Source organism: Cetorhinus maximus, chromosome 14 (assembly GCF_964194155.1).
Source record: "Cetorhinus maximus chromosome 14, sCetMax3.hap1.1, whole genome shotgun sequence".
Classification (NCBI taxonomy): domain Eukaryota; kingdom Metazoa; phylum Chordata; class Chondrichthyes; order Lamniformes; family Cetorhinidae; genus Cetorhinus; species Cetorhinus maximus.
In genome coordinates, this window is record NC_135892.1 from 30,079,904 (window position 1) to 30,105,750 (window position 25,847).

Consider the following 25,847-nt stretch of genomic DNA (forward strand, 5'->3'; position numbering starts at 1 on the left):
AGTCCACTCCAGCCAACTATGTCCTCATTTCTTTGTAATTACCCTTATTTAAGTTTTGCACAGATGTTTCTGAACTAAGTTTCTCACTGTCAAACTGAATGCTAAATTCCACCATATTATGGTCAGTTTCCCAGGAGATCTTTTACTCCGAGATCATTTATTAAACCTGCCTCATAACACATTACCAAATCCAAAATATCCTGATTCCTGGTTGGATCCACAACATATTGTTCTAGGAAACTGTCCCAAATACACTCTGTGAATTCTTGCTCTTGGCTACCTCTGCCAATTTGATTTTCCCAACCTACATGGAGATTAAAGTCATCTGTGATTAATATACTGCCTTTTTTACATGCCCTCATTATTTGCTGATTTATCCTCTGTCCGACAGCATAGCTACTGTTAGGGGGCCTATGGACTACTCCCACCAATGTCTTCTTCCCCTTGTTATTTCTTACTTTCATCCATATGGATTCCACATCCTCCGATCCAAGATCATTTCTTGCAATCGTACTTATTCCATCTCGTACTAACAAAGCTACCCCACCACCCTTTCCTTCCTGCCTGTCCTTTCGAAAAGTCACATACCCCTGAATATTTAGTTCCCAGCTTTGATCTCCTTGTAACAATGTCTCTGTAATGGCTATAAGATCATACCCATTAATCTCGATTTGTGCCGCTAATTCATTTATTTTGTTCTGAATACTATGTGCACTTAAGTAAAGAGCTATTAATTTTGCCTTTTTACCATTTTTCCCCCTTTGACCCTGATCACAGACCAAATTCGAATTATCTAACTGTGGGGTGTGACCGCCTCCTGGAGCAAACTGTCCAGGTAACTTTCTCCCTCCCTGATGTGGCGCAATGTCTGCAGCTCAGACTCCAGCTCCTTAACTCGGATCCAAAGTTCCTCGAGCTGCAAACACTTACTACAGACGTGTTTGCTCCGGATCACCTTGGTGTTCAGCAGCTCCCACATGCCACAGCAGCAACACATAACCCGTCCTGCCATTGCTATCTCATTTTATTTATTTATTTAATTAATTAATTACTCTAGCACCCCTGCTCTTTACACTTTATTGAATTTAATTATTTACACCAGTCTTGATCTTATGCTCAACAGGCTATTTTTAAGAAAGACAATAAAAACTAGAAATCTAAACACTAACTATAGACCTTAATTTTACCTTAAAGACTAGAAAAACTAAAAATACTCACCAGTCCAACTCACCAATCAGCTGCCCGCCGCGCTCTTTTTAAATGAAGTCCACAGCTCACCCACTCTCTGTTTTAAATGAAGTCCACGCTCACCCAGCAGCCATCCATCCAGTTGGGCTAGAGCACTGAAGAGCCTTGGCACCTGGGAGTGACTGAGGATGTAGGCGTCATGGGAGCTGCCGGGGTACTTGCACAGACTTGCAGAATATGCATCCTATGGTCACACACTATCTGAACGTTCATGGAATGGAAGCCCTTCCTGTTGATGAAGGCACCCGGCTGACCCACTGGCGCCTTGATGGTCATGTGTGCAATCAATGGCACACTGGATGTGGGGTAACCCAGCAATCGCTGCAAAGCCTCTGGATTGCTCAGCCTGGCTGCCTCACCTGTACGGAAATGAATTAAAGTCAATACTCGCCTGCATGACGCAACTATGGACAGCTGATTGGGAGACGCCACACAGATCCCCCATTGACCCCTGGAAAGAGCTGGAGGCATAGAGGTTGAGAGCCACTGTGACCTTCAGTGCCACTGGCATGGGGTGTCCACCCACACAGTCGGATGTGATCTCAGGCCCAATCACCTGACAAATGGAGAGCACACTCTCCCTGGAGAGGTGGAGCCTCCTTCGGCATTGCACCTCGGACATATTGAGGTAACTGCATCACCACGTGTAAACCCAGGCAGCACGACAGTGTCGTCTTCTGCGGCCCCTAATGCATTGGACTACCTGCTGGCCCTGCACCCCTTGTGCCTGCACCTCTCCTCCCACAGGTCGCTCTCCTGGAAGCTGCATTGGGACACCTGATCTTTCCCCTCTGTTCCTCTTCAGAGGAAGTGCCACTAGCAGAGACCACAATCCCCATTACCAGGGTAAGGGAAGGCTGTATGATACCTGGAAGGGTCCACACAGTCTGAATCCTCTCGGGGCCTTGGAGAAACCAGTGAGTCATGAAATTAAACCTGGAAATGCTAAGAATGAAGCCCTGAACAGACATGAGCAAGCCAAATACCAGTAAGCAACCAGCAGCAAACGATCTCCAAAACTCCTCACTATTCACACTGGCAATGCTGCTGACCCTTTTTATCCGGCCCTTGGATGAGGTTTTGCAAATAGTCGGCTGCCTGTGCGACGAGCGTGAATTCGCACAGGCACTGTGAAATTGTGGTCGATTGCCTTAACTGGCCTCTTAATTGATGGCGGGCATGGCTCTGACACTCACGTGCGTCTGCTGACCGAAATATCGCACAAGCGCAGGATGATTGCTCGCCCGACGTCATCTCGCACGATTTCACGTCCGATCAGGTTAGGTGTGTGCCCGTCCGCTGACCTAAAAATTCTGCCCCAGGACTTGGTGGCCAAGGAAGGGTACGTTCACAATGCAGCCAAACAGGTTGATTATCAACCTGTAAATCCTTCCAACATACACTAATGGCAAGTGGTGAAAGAGGGAGATGGTCAGTCATATGATGAAAAGAAAATTGGGGCCTCTAACATCACCTTTCATAGCTCTAGGACTACAACATCATGTAAAAATGCATCTTGAAACAACAACTCGGAATCCTTGGGGACAGCTGGTGTGGTTCAGATTGGTGCCAATACCATGGGGTTTGACACCTGTTCTGGCTGGGGTAGATTTGGGACCTGCCTCCTTGCCCTACCAGTGGTGGAGATCATGGCGCTGTGGATGGACCTGCCTTCAGGCAGAAAACTGAACAAGAAGAAGATGGAAAACAGGAGGAACTAACAGCAATGTGCAATGCCACAGGTTAATATTTCATTCAGCTATGCAACTGGTTGCTGGGACCTCTTATTATATATGACAATTCCATTGATGTGGACATAGAGCTCTTCGTTAATGGTTATTTACTGATTTGTCCTCATCTTGTATTTGCTGCAAGATTTTAATCTCATTCTGCAATTCTGCACAATCAGTTGAACTCTCACTGTATAATTTCTCAAAACTGGTCATGATCATCGTCCATTTTCCCCCTCAATGTGATATTTTTTCCATGATTATTAGTTCAGTAATTATTTTATCCCTCGATTGCTTACTCTCAGACCACAGTTCCTTGCTAATGGTGCCACAATTCCCCTTGAATGTTCGTTCATGGTCAATGACACTTTGTGGTTTTGGGACTAATTAATGAGTCATTAATAACAAACATCTTGAATAAACGAGATGAGTGAATAGATGTTGCTGAAAATCTTTTTTACAATTTGCAATGCTCGCATTATCAAACAGAGTGACTGGATACCGTTGAAATACATTTACAATTCCATCAGTACAGTATCTCCCAAACCCGCAACGTCCACTACCTAGAAGGACAAAAGGAATGGGCGCATGGGAACAAAGTCATCTCCAAGTGATACATTGTCATGACTTGGACATACATTGATGTTCTGTCATTCCCATTGGGTCATAATCCAGAAGCTTCCTACTTTAACAGTACTGTGGGCATACCTTCACCACATGGATTGAAATGGTTCAAGAAGAAGACCTCCTAAGGGCAAATGAGTTGGGCAATAAATGCTGGCCTGGTCTTTGATGCCCACATCCCAATAAATGGTTAATACAAAATATAAGTAACTACTGATAATTTAATTTCAGGCTGCATCGGAAAGCCAGAGTTTTGTTCCTGGTGACTCACTGAATGGTCTCAAACCATGGGGTGACTGTGATAAGTGAATAAATATTTGGGGAAATTGTGGGATCAAGGCATTTTCTAGGTATAGGTAATATTTCCTTATTCTATGAGCCGGATTTTCTCTACGGGGTTGGAAACCAGAATTAGGATTGTTTCTGGGTCCTGAAATGGTCACTTATTGGTATTTTCATGGAGGGACTCCTTCAATTAGCATGGAGAGACGGGTTGTTCCCTGTGTTTTTAAGGGCGGTGGCTGGACTTTTGAAGCTGGAGGGTCAATCAGATACCTTTGAGCTTGAGAGGTGCAGCAGCCTGCAATGGATGGGTGAGAGGGCACTTCAACATGGAGATGTCCTCTCAGCAAGTTTTTTAAAACTTTAATTAAAAGATTCTTGCAGCCAGGCCGCCGCTTGGGGAAGTAGGGTAGCCTTTCCGCAATGCAGCATATGGCTGCATCTGCACTGAGAATGAAAATGCAGGCCTGTGAGATGATAACACAGTCAATGTCTCATCCTCACTTCATTTTGTTCTACATTTGCTATCCATTCAAATGCAAAATATATCCATTGTGGCAGAGTTCTATTTTTAATGGATAAATGTTATATGTAAGTCCTTATTAGATCTGGACCTGAATTTTATGTTCCAAGGTCGGGCGCGTGCCTGACAAGCACCTTGGTGATCATTAGATCGTCGGCTACAATGCCAGTGCACAGTGGGGAGGGCACAACATACTCACATGAGGAGCTGGTGGAGGTAGAGAGTGCCGGCACTCGGAGGTCAGCTGGAGACCAGGACCATGCTGATTCTAACGCAGATGACGAGCCTCTGGAGCCATCTATTAGGCGGCAGATGCAGAATGTCCAGCGGGATGCATGGGACGATCTGGCAGAGATTCCTGAGGATTTGCTTCTGTCATGGAGGAGTCCATGTGGAGCATGAATACTGCGTTGACCTTGAGCACTGAGCGCACTACCTCCTCCATTGAAAGTGACAACCTCATGGAGAGGCAGCTCCAGGGACAAAGACAGGGGTCTCTGGGTTTGCGCTCGGACCTGTAAGCCCTCACACAGGCATTAACCTCAGAAGGTGACTACCTGTGTGAGAGATGGATGAGGCAACTATCATTTCCCGGCGTCATTGCAGACACGTGCAATATTGACGTTGGCAGGCATGTGCGGGAGTTGGAGCTGTGCCCATCGACAAGTAAGGAGCCAATTAAGGCCATTAAGAAGCCTATTGACCAAGATTTTACACTGCCCGTGCAATTTCATGCTCGTCGCAGGGGCAAAATGGGGAAGCGGGCAGCACATTTTTATCAAATTGTCATCCAAGTGCAGGATAAAATGGGTCTGGCGCATTTCCATTGTGAGTTGTGAGTTTCGGAGATGGTTTGCTGCTGGTTGTTTTGTGAAACTTGACAGTTTTAATCTCTCTTTTTATCTTCAGTCTTTGCATTGCTAGCCTTCATTTTAGGACTCATTGGTGTCTCCAAGGCCTCTGGAGGATTTATACCATGTAGGCCCTTCTGGTCACCAGACAACTTTCTGTTTCTGTGGTAATGGGGATTGTCTACTCCACTGGTGGGACCTCCTCTGAGGAAGAAGAGAGAAGCAGAGGGAGAGGAGGCTACGTGTCGGCAAGCAGCGACCAAGGGGGTGACCTGTGGGAGGAGAAGCACAGGCACAAGGGGGTGCAGGGCCAGTAGGGAGTCCAAGGTGGAACAGACTGCTGAAGATGCCACTATCCTGCTGCTGGAGTGTACAGGCAGCGATGCAGCTACCTCAACGTGTCAGAAGTGCAGTGCCGAAGGAGGCTCCGCCTCTCCGGGGAGACTGTGACCTCCATATGTCAGATGATTGGGCCGGAGATTACCTCCAACTATTTGGGTAGCCACCCCATGCCAGTGGCTCTATAGGTCACAGTGGCCCTCTACTTCTATGCCTCCGGCTCTTTCCAGGGATCTGTGTGGAGTGTTCCAATCAGCTGTCCACAGTTGCATCAAACTGGTCACTGATGCTCTGTTCAGGCGGGTCATGATATTTATTCCTCACTGGATGGATGAGGCCAGTGAGGCTGAGTGAGCCAGAGACTTTGATGCGATTGCTAGGTTCCCCCGCATCTATGGTGTCATCGACTGCACTCATGTGGCCATCAAGGCAACAGTGGGTGAGCTGGGTGCCTTCATGAACAGGAAGGGCTTCCACTCCATGAACATGTAGATAGTTTGTGACCACAAGATGCAGATTCTGCAAATCTGTGCAAGGTACCCTGGCAGCTCCCATAACACTTACATCCTCAGACACTCACAGGTGCTAAGGTTGTTTGTCTCTACAGCTTGGCTGGATGGATGGCTGCTGGGTGACAAGGGCTATCTATTGAAAAGGTGGCTTATGATGCCTCTCCAGCTGTCAAGGACACAAGTAGAGCAGAGGTATAATAGGAGTTATGCCTCCACAAGGACGGTGATAGAGAAGACCATTGATCTGCAGAAGATGAGATTCAGATGACTGGACCGTTCAGTGGGAGCATTGCAATATCCTCCAGAGTGTGTGTCTTTTATACTAGTTTCATGCTGCACTCCACAATCTGGCTCTGGCAAGGGGAGACACACTGGAGGATGAGGATTTTGAGGCAGCTCTATAGGCCACAGTTGATAACTCCAGTAGTGGATCAGAAGAGGATCCCAGGGAAGAACACGGTGAGGATGTGGAGGCAGACATGTGGAACCTTCAGGGAGGCCTTGATTCAACGCATATCTTCAGCTAGGCTGCCAAGGCTCTGCTTCCACCTCATGCTTCCTTTCCAGATGTTTGCAATGACCTGTTCCATTGAACCCAAAGTCCACTCAGCTTTGTGCAATGAAATTTAGAGCCCCTCACGTCCAGCATGAGATACTGGCGTGCTCTACACCTATAAAATAAGTGAAGCATACTCAGGCCATTAACACAAAAGCAAAATTTGTATGCTCTTGGCACTTACAGACAATGAACATAACATTATAAGGTGTTAACTGTCACACCAGTAAACAACTTAACAAATAATGGCAGAACGGAAGAGTACCCATGAAAAGTCATTCTTGTGCTCACGGTGATTTAAACGAACATTTGTGAGTGCTGCGTATTGGTGTTTGGTGCCCCCCCCACCTTGCTGGCAGTGGCATTGGAGGCAGCATGCTGACTCAGGTGTTGTGTTGGCCATGATGACTTTGGCGGTCGTCATCTGGCCGGCAGAGCCTTGGCGGCCACTGCCTGTGAGGGTGCGTCCAGTGCCATGGCTGGGCATTCCTCAGTTGTCACGGCCTCATCAGATGGCACAGTCACTGGCAGGGGGGCGGAGGAGATTCTGCTGCCATCCAGAGCACCGAGAGAGGAGCCCGCAGAGAGGGCACAAAGATCGGCCGCCAATGTGATGCCAGTCTGGACCTCCCTGCTCATCATTGATGGACTGGCACCTAGCAGAAATACTAGTTGCCTCATCCATCTCTCACACTACCAAGGACTCCTCCATGTCAGAGGCCACAGCACGCAAACCATCAGGAAAGTCCGCCAGATCTTCCCGTGCATCCCACTGGACATCCAGCATCTGCCACCTAATAGACGACTCCAGAGGCTTGCCACCTGCCTCGGACTCAGCATGGTCCTGGTCTCCAGCTGTCCTCCGACTGCCGGCGCCCTAGGCACTCTCTTCCTCCACCAGCTCCTCATGCGAGTGTGCTGTGCCTTCCCCGCTGTGCATTGACATTATAGCTGACAATCTAATGACCACCAAGTTGCTTGCTTCTGCGCTGGTGCCTGATGCAGAGAGGGGGTACGACACAAGTGCATCTGACGGACACTGGTCCTCCAGTGTCAAGTATGGCTCCTGAGGGTCCTGCAGTTGTTTGCTGGATGGCGATTCTAGGGGAGAAAAACAACATGTCAGTAGTATCAGTCATCACACTGTCACTGTGCATGCTAGGCGAGCTGGTGAGACAATGGAGATCTGCATCATGGTGCCATCACCTTTCAATGAACAAGCGGGACTGAAGGTTTGAGGTTTCCATTTCAGATGAGACAACACAACTATATTTACACACTCCAACACTTTTGCATCTGTGCACTGCACTCTTACCATCGTCAGAGACCCCTGCCTTTCCATGACCGGTGGACCGAGCTGGTTATCGGCACTCCATGTCCAGGGCATCCATCTCGTACCTCATCAGAATCATTAGGTTTGGGAGCCCTCCACCTGACCTTGACCTCTTGATGGTGTTTTGGCTTCTGTTCTCCTGAAAAGATACAGGAGCATTGATTTGTCCACTCTCTACCTGCACCACCTTTTCAGTCTAGCCTACCCCACCTGAGGAACACCTTGCAGGGCACATCCGAGTCGCGGCCCTCAACCCTCAAAGCAATCAGGCCAAGCAGCTAGAGGTCACCCCCTTGGCCAGCGCCAATATTAGTGGCAGTTGGCACTCAAACGCTTACACCCCTGAGCACCACAGGGGGATGGCCAGCCATTAATACTTCTCCACACAGATCCATGCCAGCTCGGAACTCACCTTTGCCGAGCGCAGCAGATCATTGAACCTTTTACAGCACTGCACCCATGTGCGCCGTACAACATCATGTCCGCTGACCTGGGCTTCCACCTCTGCCCATGCCTCCTTGGTGAGATGCAGTGGCCTCCTCTTGCCACCCCTGGGTATCAAGATGTCCCACCTAGCACTGACATCCTCCACAAGGATTCCCAGGCACTCATCAGAGAACCGGGGGGCAAGTGCCCACTGGACTTGCCCTCCTGCCTGGCGTGCCCAGCAGGTGCAGATACCATTGCTATTCCACACAAATTTTTCTTCCTCAAATTTGGTGCCCCCTGGCAGCCTTCAGGGAACTGCCTCTGCTGCTTTTGAATCTCCTACCGGGTCGCCATTGGACCTGGCGCCCGACAGGCTCCTGCCCCAGCTTGGCCCTTCCGACCAATGAAAAGGCGCCTTTCATACTGGGCAGGCCTTAATTGGCCACCCAGTGTGAGATCGCTTTGAAAATGTGATATGGCCCAGGAGCAAATTGTACATCTGCTTCCAGGCCTGCTTACTTTGCGTGCACGCCAAGTGTGAAAATCAGGCCCTGGTAAGTATGCCTCAAAATAAAACACCATACCTTAAGAAGTACAGAATCTTTCAAGATAAACAACATTACAAGCTTGAAAGGTTTCTCTCCAGGATAAGACAAGAAATGAAATTAGATTTGCCCGAAACATAGCCCTGAGTGATTGTTGATATTTTTACTTTCAATCTACAGGGGCCTGGTTGACAATTATTGTAGAAATCCTGATCAGGATAGGGCACCTTGGTGCTACTCAACTGATCCTTCAGTCCGATGGGAATACTGCAGGATTTCAAAGTGCAACACCGTACAACCACAACTCCCCACTATCATCCCTGTACATGGAGGAGGCGGTGAGGCATCGCAAGCACCTGATAGTCAACTAGGTAATTAGAAGTAACTTATTTAGGAAGTCAGACATCTAAGTTCTAATTTTTGCAAAACCAGAAGGGCTCTGAGCCTTAGCTAAAATGGTGCCCGAGCCCAGAATCCGGCACTGACCATTTTCATCGTGGGAGAGTGCAGGATATAATTCACACATCCGCGGTTCATGGAGGAAGTAGCACATTTAAAAGTGCAGCTGCCTTCAAACAGAAACAATTTTGGTCATCCAGACTTCTGAAACATTACTCGTGAGCTTCGCGAATTTAATTGGAAGGCGTAAACCTAATGGAGTTATTTTGACAGGTAAGGTACCCCTTTTGGAGAAGGCTCGCCCTCTTTGAGAGATGTCAGGTACCCTTAGGATAGTTAAGAGTAGACATGAATGTGCATAAGAAGTGGATAAGGGCCAGGATTTTCCAGCCCCTTCGTGGCAGGACCCACCGCAGGAGATTCGGCAGCCCAGCAAAAAGTCCATTGACTTTTAGCGGGACCGGATTATCCCAGTGGCAGGCAGGACCGGAAAATTCCACGCAAGGTGTGTGAAGCTGTCAAATCATTTAAATCCCCTGAGCATTAAATTTTGAAAAATGTAGCCTGCAGTTGAAAAAAATCAATTTCAATAGCTGTTTATTGACATAAGCCTGATGACTATCATTATGCTATTATTTCTTCTTGACTGCATCCACAATCTATCATTACCACAAAGGGTAAATTTACATGTTTGATTGACAGCTCCAAGTGGTCATTAGCAGATTAGCTATCTTTGGGGCAATGAATACAAATATTTGCTTTCATAAAGGATTAAGTACTTGAAGGGTTTAAATCCATGTTGGGAGGATGAAATGGGAAGCGTGTGGGGCTGCTTTTTAAAATTTCCCCTACAATGCGCCTTTTTCAGCAGGTCGGGAATCATGGCGGATTGTGACCTAAAGTTCATTTAAAGTAGCATTGGGTTCACAATTTAAATTCCTGCTGGAAATCCAAATTTCCTTTCTCATGGTATTTGCATAGAGGCAGGTGGGTTCCTGAAGCCTGTGGGGACCCCGCCAGGTAAATCAGTTTGTGAACCTTGGGGGACTTGTCTGTTAACTAGTGTAACAATTAGAGCTTAGAACTGATACTGTATAATATTAAATGTGCTTAAAGGTACAGCTAGAATTGAGAATATTTCAGGGGAAATACACTTTAAGAAGTAAATACTGCATAAACTAACATTGCAGATATCACAATAATAAACATAGAGATAAGTAGGCATACATAGCAAGCACTTTTGAAATTAAACCATCAATAAGTGTCTGATTGCTTTAATATTAGACCTACTCCAAATATTCCCTCTCGTTTGGCATCAATCGACATTCCCAGAAGTGCTCCTGTCTCCTTTAGAATCAGGAGTTTACCCGAATGGCCCAATAGCAGTTATATAATGGCATGACCTGGGAACATAACAATGAGACCCCCCACCGGCGTACAAAATGAATATTACAGTTTCTCATACATATCGTTGTGTGTAGTTCTCAAATGATTTAAATATTGATAATCTATTTAGAGAGATAAGGCCAAATTTGTTTTTAAATTGACAGCAGTACCTATCTGTGCCTATCTTTCTATTTACATGATGAATGGAATAATATTGATTGTTGTAAACATAATGCAATTACAGTAAAATTAAAGCAGATTGCAATTAACCAGAAGAGTGTACATCTTATAGCAAGTGCACCATGTTTACAAGCATAACCTGGAATAATAAAATAACAGCGGTGCTTGTGCAAACAGTCATATTTCACTCATATTCTGTGTTACTAGTTGGTGGGCCTCTACCATTGACCATCCTGCATTGTCTGCCATAAGTGAACAAAACTGGTCCTTCATGACTTGTGCTCTGATTTTCGCTTCCCTCCGTATGACAGACTAGCTTGGCATCTGAGCTTGATCTGGGACTATGTAAACCTACATCCTACTGTTCCACATTGCCCTGATTTAAACTCTTTTAAATGAAAAAATCATTATAGTTTTGTTATATGTGCACTGGGTCTCTCAGCACAATAAAAGTCCCCATTGTCTCAGAGATGCTGCAATGAAAGAGATGGAAGTCATTGTTATGACCCAGCAGTTGGTAAAGCTGATTTATTTAAAAATCCCAGAGGGAAACTTTAAATAACTGTCTTAACTTATATTTTAAGTGGTATGTTTGAGATGCAACTCTAAATTCAGGAATCAGACCACCAGTTCTGAAGAGGCTTTATATTAAACTAAATGAAACATTTTATTAATTTACACAAGTTAAATATATACACATGGCTACAAATTACTACTATCATAACTTCTAACAAATTCCCAAACTAATCTCCATTAAGGCAACAGCACCCATAGACATAACCAGACACCAAGCAAAGCATGTTCACCTTACGAATTCTCTTCACCTTAGTTCCTATGGAAACAGTTGTAGGCTTACAGCTGCTTTGATCTTACATTGCCTATGCCCTGCACACACAAAACTGCTATCGGTTATATCCAGCACATCTCATTGAATGTAAGTTATCTTCATAGCACCAGCCTCTTTGAACTCCACTCTTCGAACAATAAAACCCTTTTCGTAGTACCAATTTTATTAGTAATATAAACATATTGCCTCTGCTAGTTAGGTGCCAGATTTCACCCCAGTTGTTGAAGCTCTATTCAGCAAAATGCAAATGCACCTCAAAACTAGTACACACCAAAACACCCAGACTAGCTAACTTTAATCCAATTAAGACACACCCACAGACTAAACCTTTAAAACCTTCTCTTTAAAAGAAAAACATTTTCCAATAATACTATATACATTAATAGCTTCATGACAAGTCATTTTTTCCTCTGTTAATTATATTTTGCCAGATTGCAAAGTAGGTAATGGAGTGACGTATCGCGGGACAAGATCAACCACATCGAGTGGCAGGACATGCCAAAATTGGTCAGTGATGTTCCCCCATTCTCATAGATACCTCACTCCTGAGACACACCCTAAGGCTGGACTGGAGGGAAATGTGAGTTGACTATGGCCTGCTGAAACAAGTCCTCATCTGTAATGTTTCAAAGAATGCATTTAATTTGTTCTAAACTGGCCTATCCTTTTCATCACAAAAGCCACCTTGTACTTGTAGAACACCCTTCCTGCTGGAGGATTTTACAAAGGGGCAAGAGGACACCAGAGAAGAAATTGCGAAATGTAGGGATAATAGGAGACTGGAAAGCAGGTCACCTAATTATAGAAATGTCAATACATTCGACCCATTGTGTCTGTTAGCTCCATGTTAGAGCAAATTGCCTGTGCCCCACCTCCCTGCTCTCTCCATATCTTTTAACATTCTTCTCTGACAAATTGCCTCATTCTTCCTTGATAGTCATGTTATTTACGTTTCAATATGGTACAGCAGTCCATATCCTAATAACTCTGTGCATGAAATTAAATACTTGCAACCTTTCTCTTTATGCATCCAGCATTAATCATGAATTTACAACCCTCTTTTTTGCTGCAACAATGGAGGCAAACTGTGGCATTTGGTAAACTTTGCAATGTTAGCTTTTTTGTTGGTAAAAACACTTCAGATCGCTGAGTCTAAGCTTGAAGCATACCACCTAATTATAGGCCTCTGAGTTTTTGCCCTTCAATTTGCATTTCCTGTTCCATGAGTTTTTCGTTGGGATAGAGAGCCAGTGGAATGCTGAAGAAAGTGGTGTGCTTTAATTGCATGGTTCATGAACTATACTTAAAATGCAAATACAGGAGCCCCAGAGGAATGTGCTGTGATGCAGCACTGCCAACAGAGAGTACAATTGTGGCTATGCACCCTATAACACGGATCATGGAAATATAAGTTCAGTCTCTCAGGTGGTTTTCTGATCTGGGTGGAACATTGTAGTGCCATGACTTTCAAATCTCTTACACGATCTACATTATCTGGAACTGCAGCAACATCAGGTACCTCTTTAGGCACAGGCAGTTCAGTGTTACCTACTCTAACAGAGACATGGGGTATGTCTATCCTTGGTTGAACAGTTTCAACATGGGTTCTACAATGGTGAAACATCATTTTGTTGGGGTTTCTCCCTTCTTCTCAAATGATTCATATGTTTGTGGGTGATCTGGCCCTCCACTTCTACGTAATACGACAATGGTCCAGTCACAGAAACTATTACACCAGGTAAATCAATTCAATCCACCAGCGAAGTTTTGTATGTATACTGCTTCACCAACAATAAACTCTTGCTCATGACTATGCAAATCATGCAAATTAATTTTGATTTCCGTAACTTTTCCCCACCTTTCCTGCCAAACTGGGAAGCACCAGGCTTAATCTCGTTCAAAGGCGTCGCTTCATAAGTAACTCTGAAGGTGTTGAACCTGTCGTAGTATGGGGGGGTTGTTGTATAGTGAAACTGAATATTAACCCTCATGTTTAGTCCAAATAACGTAGTCTTCGAGTACGTCAGGTAATGATGATCCCAGCGCCTGGGCTGAAAGCAAAACATCCAGTCGCTTGGCTGAAGCTGCCACCAGTTGGTCATGTGGGCTGGGGGTGGTGGGTGATGGGTTTGTGGTGAATGTTCATGTGCTCCCTGCACTGTGCATTATTTCAGGAGCCAGTACTCCCTGGCATTTGTGAAAAGGCCTCGAGCCCATAGTCACAGAGAGAAAGTGGATTTTGGAAACAAATGCTGACTCTTGTGTGTTTCTCATTGATACTGCAGTGAGGAGACCATCAGGAAGACAGAGCCTGATGTTATCACTGTCTGCATTATTGCTTATAGACAGGAGAGAAGAATGAGAAGACGGTGATGGAGGCGCCTGGCTCACAAAAGCGAGGAGCAGAACCCTCAAGATCAAGGAGCAGCAGGTCCTCCTCCGGACACAGAGGATGATCCTCAGACAGCCGTAATTCATAGGCACCTCTCTAGACCCAGGGTGTATAGACGGCGCATGTGTTATCTCCAGATGAGTGAGAACCAGTGTTGTAGAAACCTCTGCATGTCAAGGGATCTGGTGACTCACATTTTGCAGAATTTGGTGCCACGGGGACTTGGAGGGTATCCATTGCCAGTCGCTGTGAAAGTAACGGCCACACTCAACTTCTATACCAGTGGCTCCTTCCAGAGCTCCACTGGGGACCTCTGTGGGATCTGCCAAGCGTCTGCACACAAAGGCACCCAGGAAGGCACAGACGCCGTTTTTGCAAAGGCCCACAACTTGGTCCACTTCGACAGAAATAAAGCAAGCCAGGACCCAAGAGCACTGGGCTTTGCAGAACTTTCCAATCTCCCACTGGTGCAGGGGCCATCAACTGCACTTGTAGCTATAAAAGCTCCCTGGCAACAGGCAGTCCAGTACGTCAACCGGAAAGGCTACCATTCGCTCAATGTGCAGCTGGTGTGCAGCCATAACAAACTCATCATGCAGGTGTGCCCCAGACTCGCACATCCTGAGTATCTCAGATACCTGACATCTTCGAGGGACCATACAGGATGCAGGGTTGGCTCTTCAGGGACAAGGGCTACCTGCAAAGGCCATGGCTGATGAAGCCCGTGTGGCGGCCTCAGACTCCTGTAGAGAGAAGGTACAGTCCAGACATTGGTGGAAGACACCATAGGAACCCTGCAAGTGCAATTCCAATGTCTGGACAGATCTGGCGGTTCTGGCAGAGCTCTCCAATACACTCTCCAGAGGGTCTTACATTTCAGCATGGCTTGCTGCACGCTATACAATGTGGCGCTACAAAGGGGGAAGGACTTAGCAGATGACGAGATGGAGGAACTTGAAGGAGTGGATGGTGATGAGGTCTTGGAAGCCGAGGATGGAGGCGGAGTGGCCATTGCATGGCCAAATGAGGCAAGTGTACATGTGAGGTCCTCGTTCAGGCAGATTTCAGGAGGAGGATGATGAGATGTACTGAGGATCTTCCTGGACAGCTCTCCTCCATCATGGGCCAGCATGACCACCAACATAGCTGCTACTCTAATTTCACCCATGAACTTCCAGATGACAGCACATCACTGCACAGACACTCACATAGCCCTGATGCTGTGAAGGATGAGCAAGCCTCGAGGGCATGTGTCAAGTCTGAGATGAGGTGCTACCTGGAGGAGGGAGTTCCAGCATCAGCCATCCAAAAGTGCTGCCTCTTATGCGTCCATCCAGCATCCTGATTGCAATAGCATCCTTCAAGACGCAGAGGCACTTGCACAATCCTCAGTGGCCCTGTGCCTGCATGCCTTTAATCTGGAAAGGCTCGTCGTGGAGATCCATCAGAACCAATGCAGCCATGCATGATGTGTTATATCGATGGTGACACAGAAACATAACACTTGGGACAAGACAGCCGGTGAAATACGGCTGCTGTTTCTGCACTTAGGCAATTCAGCCGGCTGTGGTACACTCCCCAAAACAACGGTGACATCCAGCAATTAAAGTTAGGGATCCAGAGCTGCATTTCTCCTAACCCTACGATGGAGGCGGAGCACCTGGGCATGACGAGGTCAGACACTTGGCTGCCTGATATTGAGATGTCTCCTCTTACACACAACCAGTGTGCCCTCATGGCCAGCCCTGGCCCTAGCAAAGTCCAACATGATGAGAGAACATGAAGCCCCCAAGGGCATGCGCCATTGCTAATGAGGAGCACTGTTCTGCTTCAACACATACTCACTCCTATCCCTTTGCACCCCTCCACCTTGTCTGAAGCAACAATATACGATTCCAGAACATGCCTAAAGGCTGTTTTGGCCTCCAGAAATCACTTTTTGGAAGTAGTACCAGTAACCTCTTGGAGTATTGGTGCAATGGGATGCACACCACTGTGCACCAGCTTTGTGACCAGACCCTTCTCCCCGCAATAGTCATAACTACAGGATGAGAAATGCTTCAGGTTGGATGTCTCAGCGCCTGCTCACAAATGTGCCATTGCTTCATCATCTTGGCGGCAGGATTGAACTGGTGTTTGCTGAGCTCAGCAGATTGACACTGGGAACATCAGAAATCTGTTTGGCTGAGGGCAGTGCACATAAGCTCTGAGTCTAGACTCATATCATTATAACCCTGCCGAGAGACAGCAGGCGCATAGAGTTGGACGGTACATGAGCCTACTCTATGTCTTAGCACATCTCACCTTAAACACCACACCTTCACCTGTCAAGAATGCAGACAAGATAGGGGCACACCTCTGCTTCAGTTGTTCAGAGCCAAGTACGCGCATGGCATGTTCCTACAAGGAATGGGAACGAGGTTCGTTCCACAAGCACACTTAACATGCAGGTGCAGGCATGCCTGATATGGAGCATTATGTTGGAATGGGATACTCACTGTAGTGAGATGGTAGCACATTACACAGAAGAGAGGCCCAGGTTAGAGACAATTGCCATAAGTGGTTGCAGGAACCAAGGTATCACATGTGATTGACAGTAACACATCTCATCATAACTCATCATAAGAAGGAGGCATAGACAAGAGGAGATATGAAATGATTACGAGTCTATTTACATTTGAAAATTACATACATGGGGTTAACACCTGTGCCAACATTGTGCAACTGCATCTTTTTCACTTTCCTTACCCTACTGTTATATCTTGGTGCTCCCTTGACATCCACAGCAGAGGCGGAAGTAGCCTGCTGACTGCTACGCTCTGTTGCCTGTGATGACCTTGGAGGGCTGAGACCTGGAGGGCTCCGGCCTGCTTTGGGTGTCCTGCTGGGGGACAGGTGTACCCTCCTCGGCCTGTGGAGCTGGAGCTGATGGGGTCACAGTGCGGATTTGGATTGGCCGGACACTTCTGGAGTCACCTGGGTGCATGGCTCTAGGGTGTCGAGCTGCTGGTCGTCCTCCCTATCGGTGGTCAAGGACCCTTGGCTGACTCCATAAGAAGGGGCAGCTGGAGTGAGATCGAGGTGCTCTGCAGCCTTCTTGCATTGACATTGGTAGATGTCACCAATGGCTACAGTGATGAAGTGCAGCTCCTGCAGCAGTGCAGGACCAACGTCCAGGACCAGGGTCTCCACAGTGGCTGCCAACCTGTTGACCTCGGTGTGTTAGCATGCTGGCGCTATCACCTCAGACTGAAGGCGTGCAGACTCCATCATCAAGTGTTGCAATCTGAAGAGTGTAGCTGACATCCCTTCCTGATGTTCCTGTACTTGTCTTTGCAGCTCCAGCAACCGATTTAGGACTGAGCCTGGAGGCCCATCATCAGACTTTGAGTCTGAAAAATCGTGGCCTCTCTCAGTCCTCTGAGTGCTGGTGACCAATGATGTCCGTGCTTCTGCCTGTTGTGGAGTAGATGGTGCACTGTGCTCACCAGGTTGTGACCCTGAGGCTACTCTGGAACTAGGTCCCACCGAGGTGTGTGTCTCTGAGCTGGTGGAGGGTGTGGGTGAGTGCTGCGATGGGTCTTCAAAGGTCCTCAGGTTTCTCATCCAAGGTGTTGGGGCTGCAGTTCAGGGCCTGGCTCTTGGATGCCCTCAGCAGCTTCCCAGAGGTGCCTACAAAAGAAAGGAGAGGCAATTAGTGCGTGGCAGGTGACTCTGAAACAGAAGAAATCACTCTCAGTATGGTTGTCAGATGGATGTTCTGGTGCAGGATCCTCACTTGGGTGTGTGCCGCCGACCTCACTGTCAGTGCAGGCACGGCCTATGTCCTCTGCGGCCAGCACTATGGCTCTGCTCTCGAAGTCCGTGAGAACTTTGATCTCGGGAACCCCATCCTTGGTATGGGACACCTCCTTCTTATTGTGAGCCAGCTTGTCCTGCATGAAGACAGATGGGGAGAGTGTGAGCAAGACGCTTGTGATGACAGACGATAAGGTTGCCTGACATGTATGGGTCGTGAGTGGAGCCCTGGACAGGATTAGTATCTAAACTTAAGAGGAGATGAGGCCAGATGGAGATGTAAGTGTGTGTGAGAATGAATGGTGATGTCCCTTGAGGTGGCAGCAAGTGAGATCCTTGTGAATGTGTGATGGGCTTGAGAGTGTGTGAGTTGAAAGTGATGAGATAGTTGACTTACCATGGCGGAACAGAAGAGATCATTCACCCTCTTCCTGCACTGTGTGACTGACCTTTTCTATAGGGCATTTGCACTGATCACCGCTGCGAACGCTTCCCAAGCCTGATTGGTCAACTTGGTGGAAGGCCTGTGGCCAGAGCAGGGGGTAGAGGACATCGTGATGGGCCTCAACTGTGTTCAATAGGTGCTCCAGTGAGGCATCATGGAATTTGGGCGCAGCATACTTTCTGCCTTTGGGAGCCATGTCTTCACTACAGCTGCTGCAGAAAGTGCGAACACTGTGCAGGGACGCCGTTTAAAAATGGCGCCTGGAGTTAGGGAGCACTAAGGTCATGGCGGGGCGGGCGAATCAGATGCCACACGCCAGTGGAACTACGTGTTTCCCATGGAACGAATAATGAATCCGCTACGATGCGGACGTTATTCTGCAAAAAGCTGCCATTGCAGATGGCAGGTGGAGCGCCATTTTTCCCACTCGCTAACGGACTTCGATCATTTCAGGGAAAATCCTGACCATGGTTTCACAATACCTCCCAGGTTTGTGTCATCTGCAAATTTTGAAATTGTCTCTTCTACACTCAAGTCTAGGTCCTTAATATATATATATAGAAAAGTAGTGATCCTAACCCCCAACACCTGGGGACCTACACCATGTAACCTCCCTCCAGTCTGAAAAATAATTGTTCACCACCACTATCTGAGTAGTGTGTACAGTTTTGGCCACCCTACTTAAAGGGGGACATAATTTAATTGAAAACTGTTCAGAAGAATTTTACTAGTCTGATTCCTGGGATGAGGGATTTGTCTTATGAGGAATGGTTGAATAGATTGGGTCTGTACTCATTAGAATTTAGAAAAAGGAGAGGTGATCTTATTGAAACATATAAGATTCTGAGGGGGCTTGACCGGTTAGATGCTGAGAGGCTGTTTCCCCTCATGGGGGAATCTAGGGTTGGGAAACACAGTTTAAAAATAAAGGGCCTCCCATTTAAGATGGAGATGAGGAGGAATTTCTTTTCTGAGAGGGGCATTAGTGTTTGGAATTCTCTTCCCCAGCAATCAGTGGCGGCTGGGTCACTGAATATATTCAAGGTTGAGTTATGCAGACTGTTGATTGACAAGGGAATAAGGATTATGGAGAGCAGGCAGCAAAGTGGAGTTAATCAACTCAGGTGAAAATCAACTCAGCCAAAACCTTATTGAATGGTGGAGCAGGCTCAAGGAGTCAAATGGCCTATTCCTGCTCCTACACCTTATGTTCTTCTGTTCTTATGTTTTCTGCACTTCAGCCAACTGTGCATCCATGTTGCCCATGTCTCTTTTATTCTTGGGCTTAAACTTTGCTGACAAGCCTGTTACGTGGCACTTTATAAAATGCCTTTTGGAAGTCCCTGTACACCACATCAGCTGCATTACCCTCTGTTACCTTATTAAAAAAATTCAATCAAGTTATATAAAAATTGAAGTGCCTACTGCAAGACGTTCCTTCAATTCTGGCCCTTGCACTTCCCAATTTCTTCCATCCCATCTTTGGCTGCCATGCTTCAACTGCGAAGGCCTTAATCTCTGAAATTCCTTTCTAAACTTTTCACCTCTCTGTCATCTTTTAAGATGCTCCCAAAAACTTATTTAATTGACCATGCTTTTGGCCACCTGTCTTTGTTTGTCTCAGTATCAAATTTTGTTTGATAATCACTCCTGTGAATTGTCTTAAGATGTTTTGCTATGCTAAAGGCATTATATAAATGCTAGTTGTTGTTGTTATTGATACACCCAGAAGATGTCTTCATCTTTTCTAGAAGCGCATGACTATAATGCAATCATTCCAATTATAAGTTTTGGAACACACCATATGATCTAAACGTGGTTGCAAAGTGACATGAATTGAGTATATTTTTGCTACTGGGGACGGGATGTCTTATCCTCTGCTGTCAGGCTGCTAGCACATTCCTTTTACTGGCAGTCAGTAACCCCTGCAAAGATGCACAAGGAATTGGATAGAAACATTAAAGGCCCTAGATTGCCAATTGTTATGGACAGAGAGTGACAGGCAAACTGTAGTTATTTCCTATCACCAACTGTCTGTAAGCCAAAAGCATTTTTAATTAGTATTAAAGTATGTGGTAGCATGTTTCCCCAGACCCTTGGTTTGTGTGATCCAAGTTATTAATAACTTGCAGCAAATTTACATTATGATTAATTCAGAAGGTTAGTTTATTTCACATTCAAATCCTGGGGGCGGAGTGTACACAAGTTCTCGCTCCATTACACACACACACGTACTCACTATAGGGAGGAATAGAAAAAAGGAGTTTTACAACTATGTATAGTAACAGTACAAGAATCACAGAAATTAATATTAGTTCATGTGATTTCCAGAATCAGTGTCCAGTGAGGAATTCTTTCATGTAGGAGCTCAAGTTTCAACCGGCTGAAGACCAGAGCTGTAGAGTTTGCTTTACAGTTAGTGCTGATACTGCAAGATGAAATGTGTACACAGAGACTGGGTTGGTTCTACAGGCGATGGTAGGAAATCTTCCAGCAGAGGCAGGCTTTAAGGAGCAGACTGTTGTTCTGCCTGGAATTCTTTGTGTTTGCCTGGTTGGATGTTAAATAGCTGACTGCCTGTGAAGCCAAAGATGTAAAGTTAAAACTGTCCAAGAGGCCAGAGGCTTGAGTCATCTGACTTGGCCCATTAATGGTTAATTACAGTTTAACAATCAGTTTCTGTGCTTCTGGCCAGAAGTTCATTGTTTCACCTTAGGAGAGAGACAAAGTGGTTATTAGCATTTCTTCCAGTATAATGAGTGTCGATCTTTCTTTTGTGATAGTTCAGGTTGGGGAGCCAGTTCGCCTGCACTTCCTCTGTTTTCGTTGATTACAAGGGGTCTGTACAATGAGGTGTGAAATTCCACAAGCTGAGCAAAGAATTCTTTTGTGGTAACTCCTGGTGGTAGCTCCCAGAACAAAGGGCCATACTGTGGTCATGTGATTTGTAGTACCCATCTTTTTGGTTCAGCAGAAGTCTGTTTTTTTAAATATGGCAAAATAATAAAGTTTTGGATTTCTTTTCATGTTACATGGATCAAACATGTAACTTTTCTCTTTGGGGAAAAAAATGAATTCTATTTAATTGTTTGTGTTTTGCAAAAGAAAACCAAGAGGTATGCAGTTATTCTCTCATTCATACTGGAAAGCCAAACACACAGCTCGCAGGGGTAATGTCAATTCCCTACTGCATTTCTGAACATTAGTTCGCATTAGTTCGTTTGCACTTCCTCTGCTTTGAGGCTGAGCGAGGAATTCCTTTGTTCTTGTAACTCCTGGTTGTAGCTCTCAGAACAAAGGACTAGTCCTGTGGACATGTGACTTGTAGCCATCTTTTTTGCTTCAGCTGAAAGTCCATTTTTTTAAACATGGCAACAGAATAAAGTTTTGGATTTCTTTTCATGTTAAATGGACCCAACACAATAGAGAACTCTTCTTTTCCCTTCAGACTGCATAAAGCACCAAAATCGACAGAGAGCATAAGATGCACTACTGTAAAATGTCCAAGAATCCCAAAGATACAGCAACTAAATGACCGGGAATGAGCTATTTCCTAGAAACTGTATGTCAGCAGGATCGGATTCATGCAGATTAGCTGGGGGTGGGGGATGGGGTGAAATTGTAAAAGGATGGGGATGCAACATAGGTAGAATCACATTGGTTGCCATTTTGGTTCCATTGACTTTAATAAAACTGATTATTGGGAGTATCCTATAATGGTCGCCAAAAGCAATTCCGGCTGTTTAGCCCATGTCCAATTTCAGCTTCTTCTGTTCCATTCCAAAAAACTACATGGTGAAAAATAGAACTGGAGCTAAGCTTTACATACTTCTATATTTAGAGTTACACATTCCAAGCATGCGCCTCCCAACCCAAAAACTACAGTTTTAATATGTCCATACCCACCACCTGAATATAATTAACATGCAATGAACAAATTCCCTTCTCTCACTTGCTCAAAAATAGAGTTAATATGCCAACTAAAATTGCAAAACAAATTAAATTAATGTTATGATCCCCAGCTGAGGTTACCACTGGACAAGCCTGATCCCAGGATGGAACCCATCTTGATAGATTCTAATTTTTATTAGATTCTTTAGATACGTGGAGAGAGGCTACTGAACAAAGTCAGCTAACGAACTTTTAACACAAACATTTATTAAACAAGAAAGGATGAATTGTATTAGAATACTCCTTCACCCACAACTATACCTTTACAGACTATACAGATTTGTAAGGATAGCACAAGTTACTAAAACTATCTTATACTCTAATGTTCACAATAAGTACAGTCCATGTAAACCATTTGGCGACCTGTGGTCAGACACACCATACTCTAAAACCAAGTGACAGATGCCGCCCCAGACAGATGGATCTATGGATCTCTCCTCAACTCTCCCCAGAAACTTGTTACACTGTGAGCCAACCAGTCTCATTGAACTCTGCCTTTCACACATAAGTTTTCAATCTCCACTTTCCAAGAACTCACTTTGGAATCTTCTCTCAAACCGGTGCTTTCTCTCAGATGCCTTCTGCAAATGTTCACCTCCAGGGTTTCGAACTCTGCTTCTGATGTTCCCCTTCCCTGGGTCACCACATGCATTCAAGCTTTCCTCCATGCACTTTCTTACTGACTCAGCTGTCAACAGTACACCACCACATCACATAGCAAGGAGTTGCAGACCTTCAGTTGCCTCTTTGGACCTTCTGACTTTTCATAAGCATTTATCTTTTTAAGCTTAAAGCTAGGAGACTTGCTGTCAATCACTCTTAACTTCAGTTAACAGGGCCTTTTCCTTTTCCTACCCTTCCTTTGTCTAGAAGGTCTGCTTGGGACTTTCTCCTGTTCCACTCCTCTGAATTTTGGGGTCTTTTCTTTTGCTTGGGACTTGCTATCTATCCCCTTTGCTCCGGTCTCTCCTGGCTGTTGTTTCAAAACAACTTCCAATTCAAACTGTTGTTTCTAGTTTCTTCTGTGTGTGTCTGTGGGTGACACCTGTCTCTCTGGTCCTTTGTTGCTAGTCAACAGCCCAGTTTCTCCACTCTTGTTTGTTTAACTTAGCTTAAAGTCATAAAACTAAGACGGACTAAGCAAAGGTGGCAGCACAGTGGTATGCAGTCAGGAGGGAATTGCCCTGGGAGTCCTCAACATCGACTCCGGCCCCCATGAAGTCTTATGGCATCAGGTCAAACATTGGCAAGGAAACCCCCTGCCTATTAATACATGCCGCCTCTCCGCGCACCCCCCCCCCCATCCTCCTCCACAACAGAGACCATAGCACTCAGACCTTCATAGATCTCTGACAGACCCTCCTGCACATCCCGGTGGACATTCAGCCTCTCCCGCCTAATGGACAACTCCGGAGGCTCATCATCTGCCTTCGACCCAGCATCGTGCAGGTCCCCAGCAGTCCTCCAACTACCTGCGCCCTGGGAAATCTCTGCCTCCGCCTGCACCTCAAGCGAGTGTGAAGTGCCCTCACCATTGTGCACCGATATTCTGGCTGCTGACCTAATGTCCACCGAGGTGCTGGTATCTGCGCTTGTGCCTGGTTCAGAGAGCGGGTGTCACGAAGGTGCAAATGAAGCCTAGTGGTCCTTCAGTGTCAGGAGTGGCCCTTCAGGGTCCAGAGAGGGAGTGTGTGCTGGCGAATCTAAGGGAGAGTAAGGACATGTCATTAGTTAAAGTCATCACACTGTCACTGTGCATGCCAGGCACCCTGGTGAGACAATGGAGATCTGCATCATGGTGCCATCGTCTTTCAATGGTCAATGGGAACTCCGGGTTTGAGGCTCCCATCAATGAAGAGACTAAGGCATACCAAATTGCAAATGTCAGTGGCAGGCTGGAAGATTGGGAAACTTTTAAAGATCAACAAAGGGTTACTAAAAAATTATAAAAAGAGCAAAGGTAAATTATGAAAGAAAACTAGCGCAAAATGTAAAAACTGATAGCAAAAGCTTCTACAAATATATAAAAGGAAAGAGAGTAGCTAAAATGAACGTTGGTCCCTTGGAGGATGAGACTGGGGAGTTAATAGTGGGGAATGCAGAAATGGCAGAGACGCTTAATCAATATTTTGCCTCAGTTTTCATGGTGGAGGACACTAGTACCCCCCAATATTAACAGGTGGTGCAGGGGGCATAGAGAAGGAGGAACTTAGAACAATCACCATCACTTGAGAAAAAGTACTGAGCAAACTATTGGGATTAAAGGGTGACAAGTCCCCGGGACCTGATGGCCTACATCCCAGGGTCTTAAAGGAAGTGGCAGCGGAGATAGTGGATGCATTGGTAATAATATTCCCTGGATTCCCCAAAATTCCCTGGATTCTGGAAAGGTTCCAGTGGATTGGAAAAATGCTAAAATGACGACCTAATTCAAAAACGGGGGGACGCGGAAAGTAGGAAATTATAGACCAGTTAGTTTAACGTCTGTCATTGGGAAATTGTTGGAATCCATTATTAAGGGAGTAGTAATGGGGCATTTGGAAAGTCAAAATGCAATCCATCAGAGTCAGCATGGTTTTATGAAGAGTAAATCGTGTTTGACTAATTTGCTAGAGTTCTTTGAAGATGTGACAAGCAAAGTGGATAACGGGGTCCTGTAGATGTAGTATATCTGGACTTCCAAAAGGTGCTGCACAAAAGATTAATACACAAGATAAGATCACACGGAGTTTGGGGTAATACATCGGCTTGGATAGAGGATTAGCTAACCAACAGAAGGCAGAGAGTCAGGATAAATGGGTCTTTTTCTAGATGGCAAGCTGTAGCTAGTGGGGTGCCACAGGGTTCGGTCCTTGGGCCCCAACTATTTACAATCTATATTAATGACTTGGATTCAGGGATAGAAGGTACTATAGCTAAATTTGCAGATGACACCAAAATAGGTGGGAAAGTAAGTTGCAATGAAGAAATAAGAAACTTACAAATGAATATGGACAGGTTAGGTAAATGGGTCAAAATTTGGCAGATGGAGTTTAAAGTGGATAAGTGTGAGGTTATCCATTTTGGTCAGAAGAATAAAAAGGCGACTTATTATTTAAATGGAGAGAAAGTTCAGAATGCTTCAGTGCAGAGGGATCTGGGTGTCCTCATGCATGAATCGCTGAAAGCTAGTATGCAGGTACAGCAGGTAATAAGGAAGGCAAATGGAATTTTAGCATTTATTGCTAAAGGAATAGAGTATAAAAATAGGGAAGTGTTGTTGCAACTGTACAAGGCATTGGTGAGACCGCACCTGGAGTACTGTGCACATTTTTGGGCCTTTTACTTGAGGAAGGATGTAGTTGCAATGGAGGTGGTTCAGAGGAGGTTCACTAGATTGATTCCAGACATGCGGGGCGTGACTTATGAGGAGAGATTGAGCAGTTTCAGCTTATACTTGCTAGAGTTTAGAAGGCTGAGAGGAGATCTAATTGAGGT

General features: G+C 45.7%; 1 protein-coding gene across 3 annotated transcripts in view; it reads left to right on the top strand.

Moving 5' to 3' along the window:
• LOC144689556 (plasminogen-like) overlaps positions 1-25,847 on the top strand; it is a 183,648-nt gene that overhangs the window by 96,369 nt on the left and 61,432 nt on the right. For all 3 annotated transcript variants that reach the window (XM_078556731.1, XM_078556733.1, XM_078556732.1), the window contains exons 11-12: positions 9,153-9,343; positions 12,216-12,364. In XM_078556731.1, the coding sequence (XP_078412857.1) occupies positions 9,153-9,343; positions 12,216-12,364 (340 nt within the window). The remainder of the gene's footprint in view (positions 1-9,152; positions 9,344-12,215; positions 12,365-25,847) is intronic.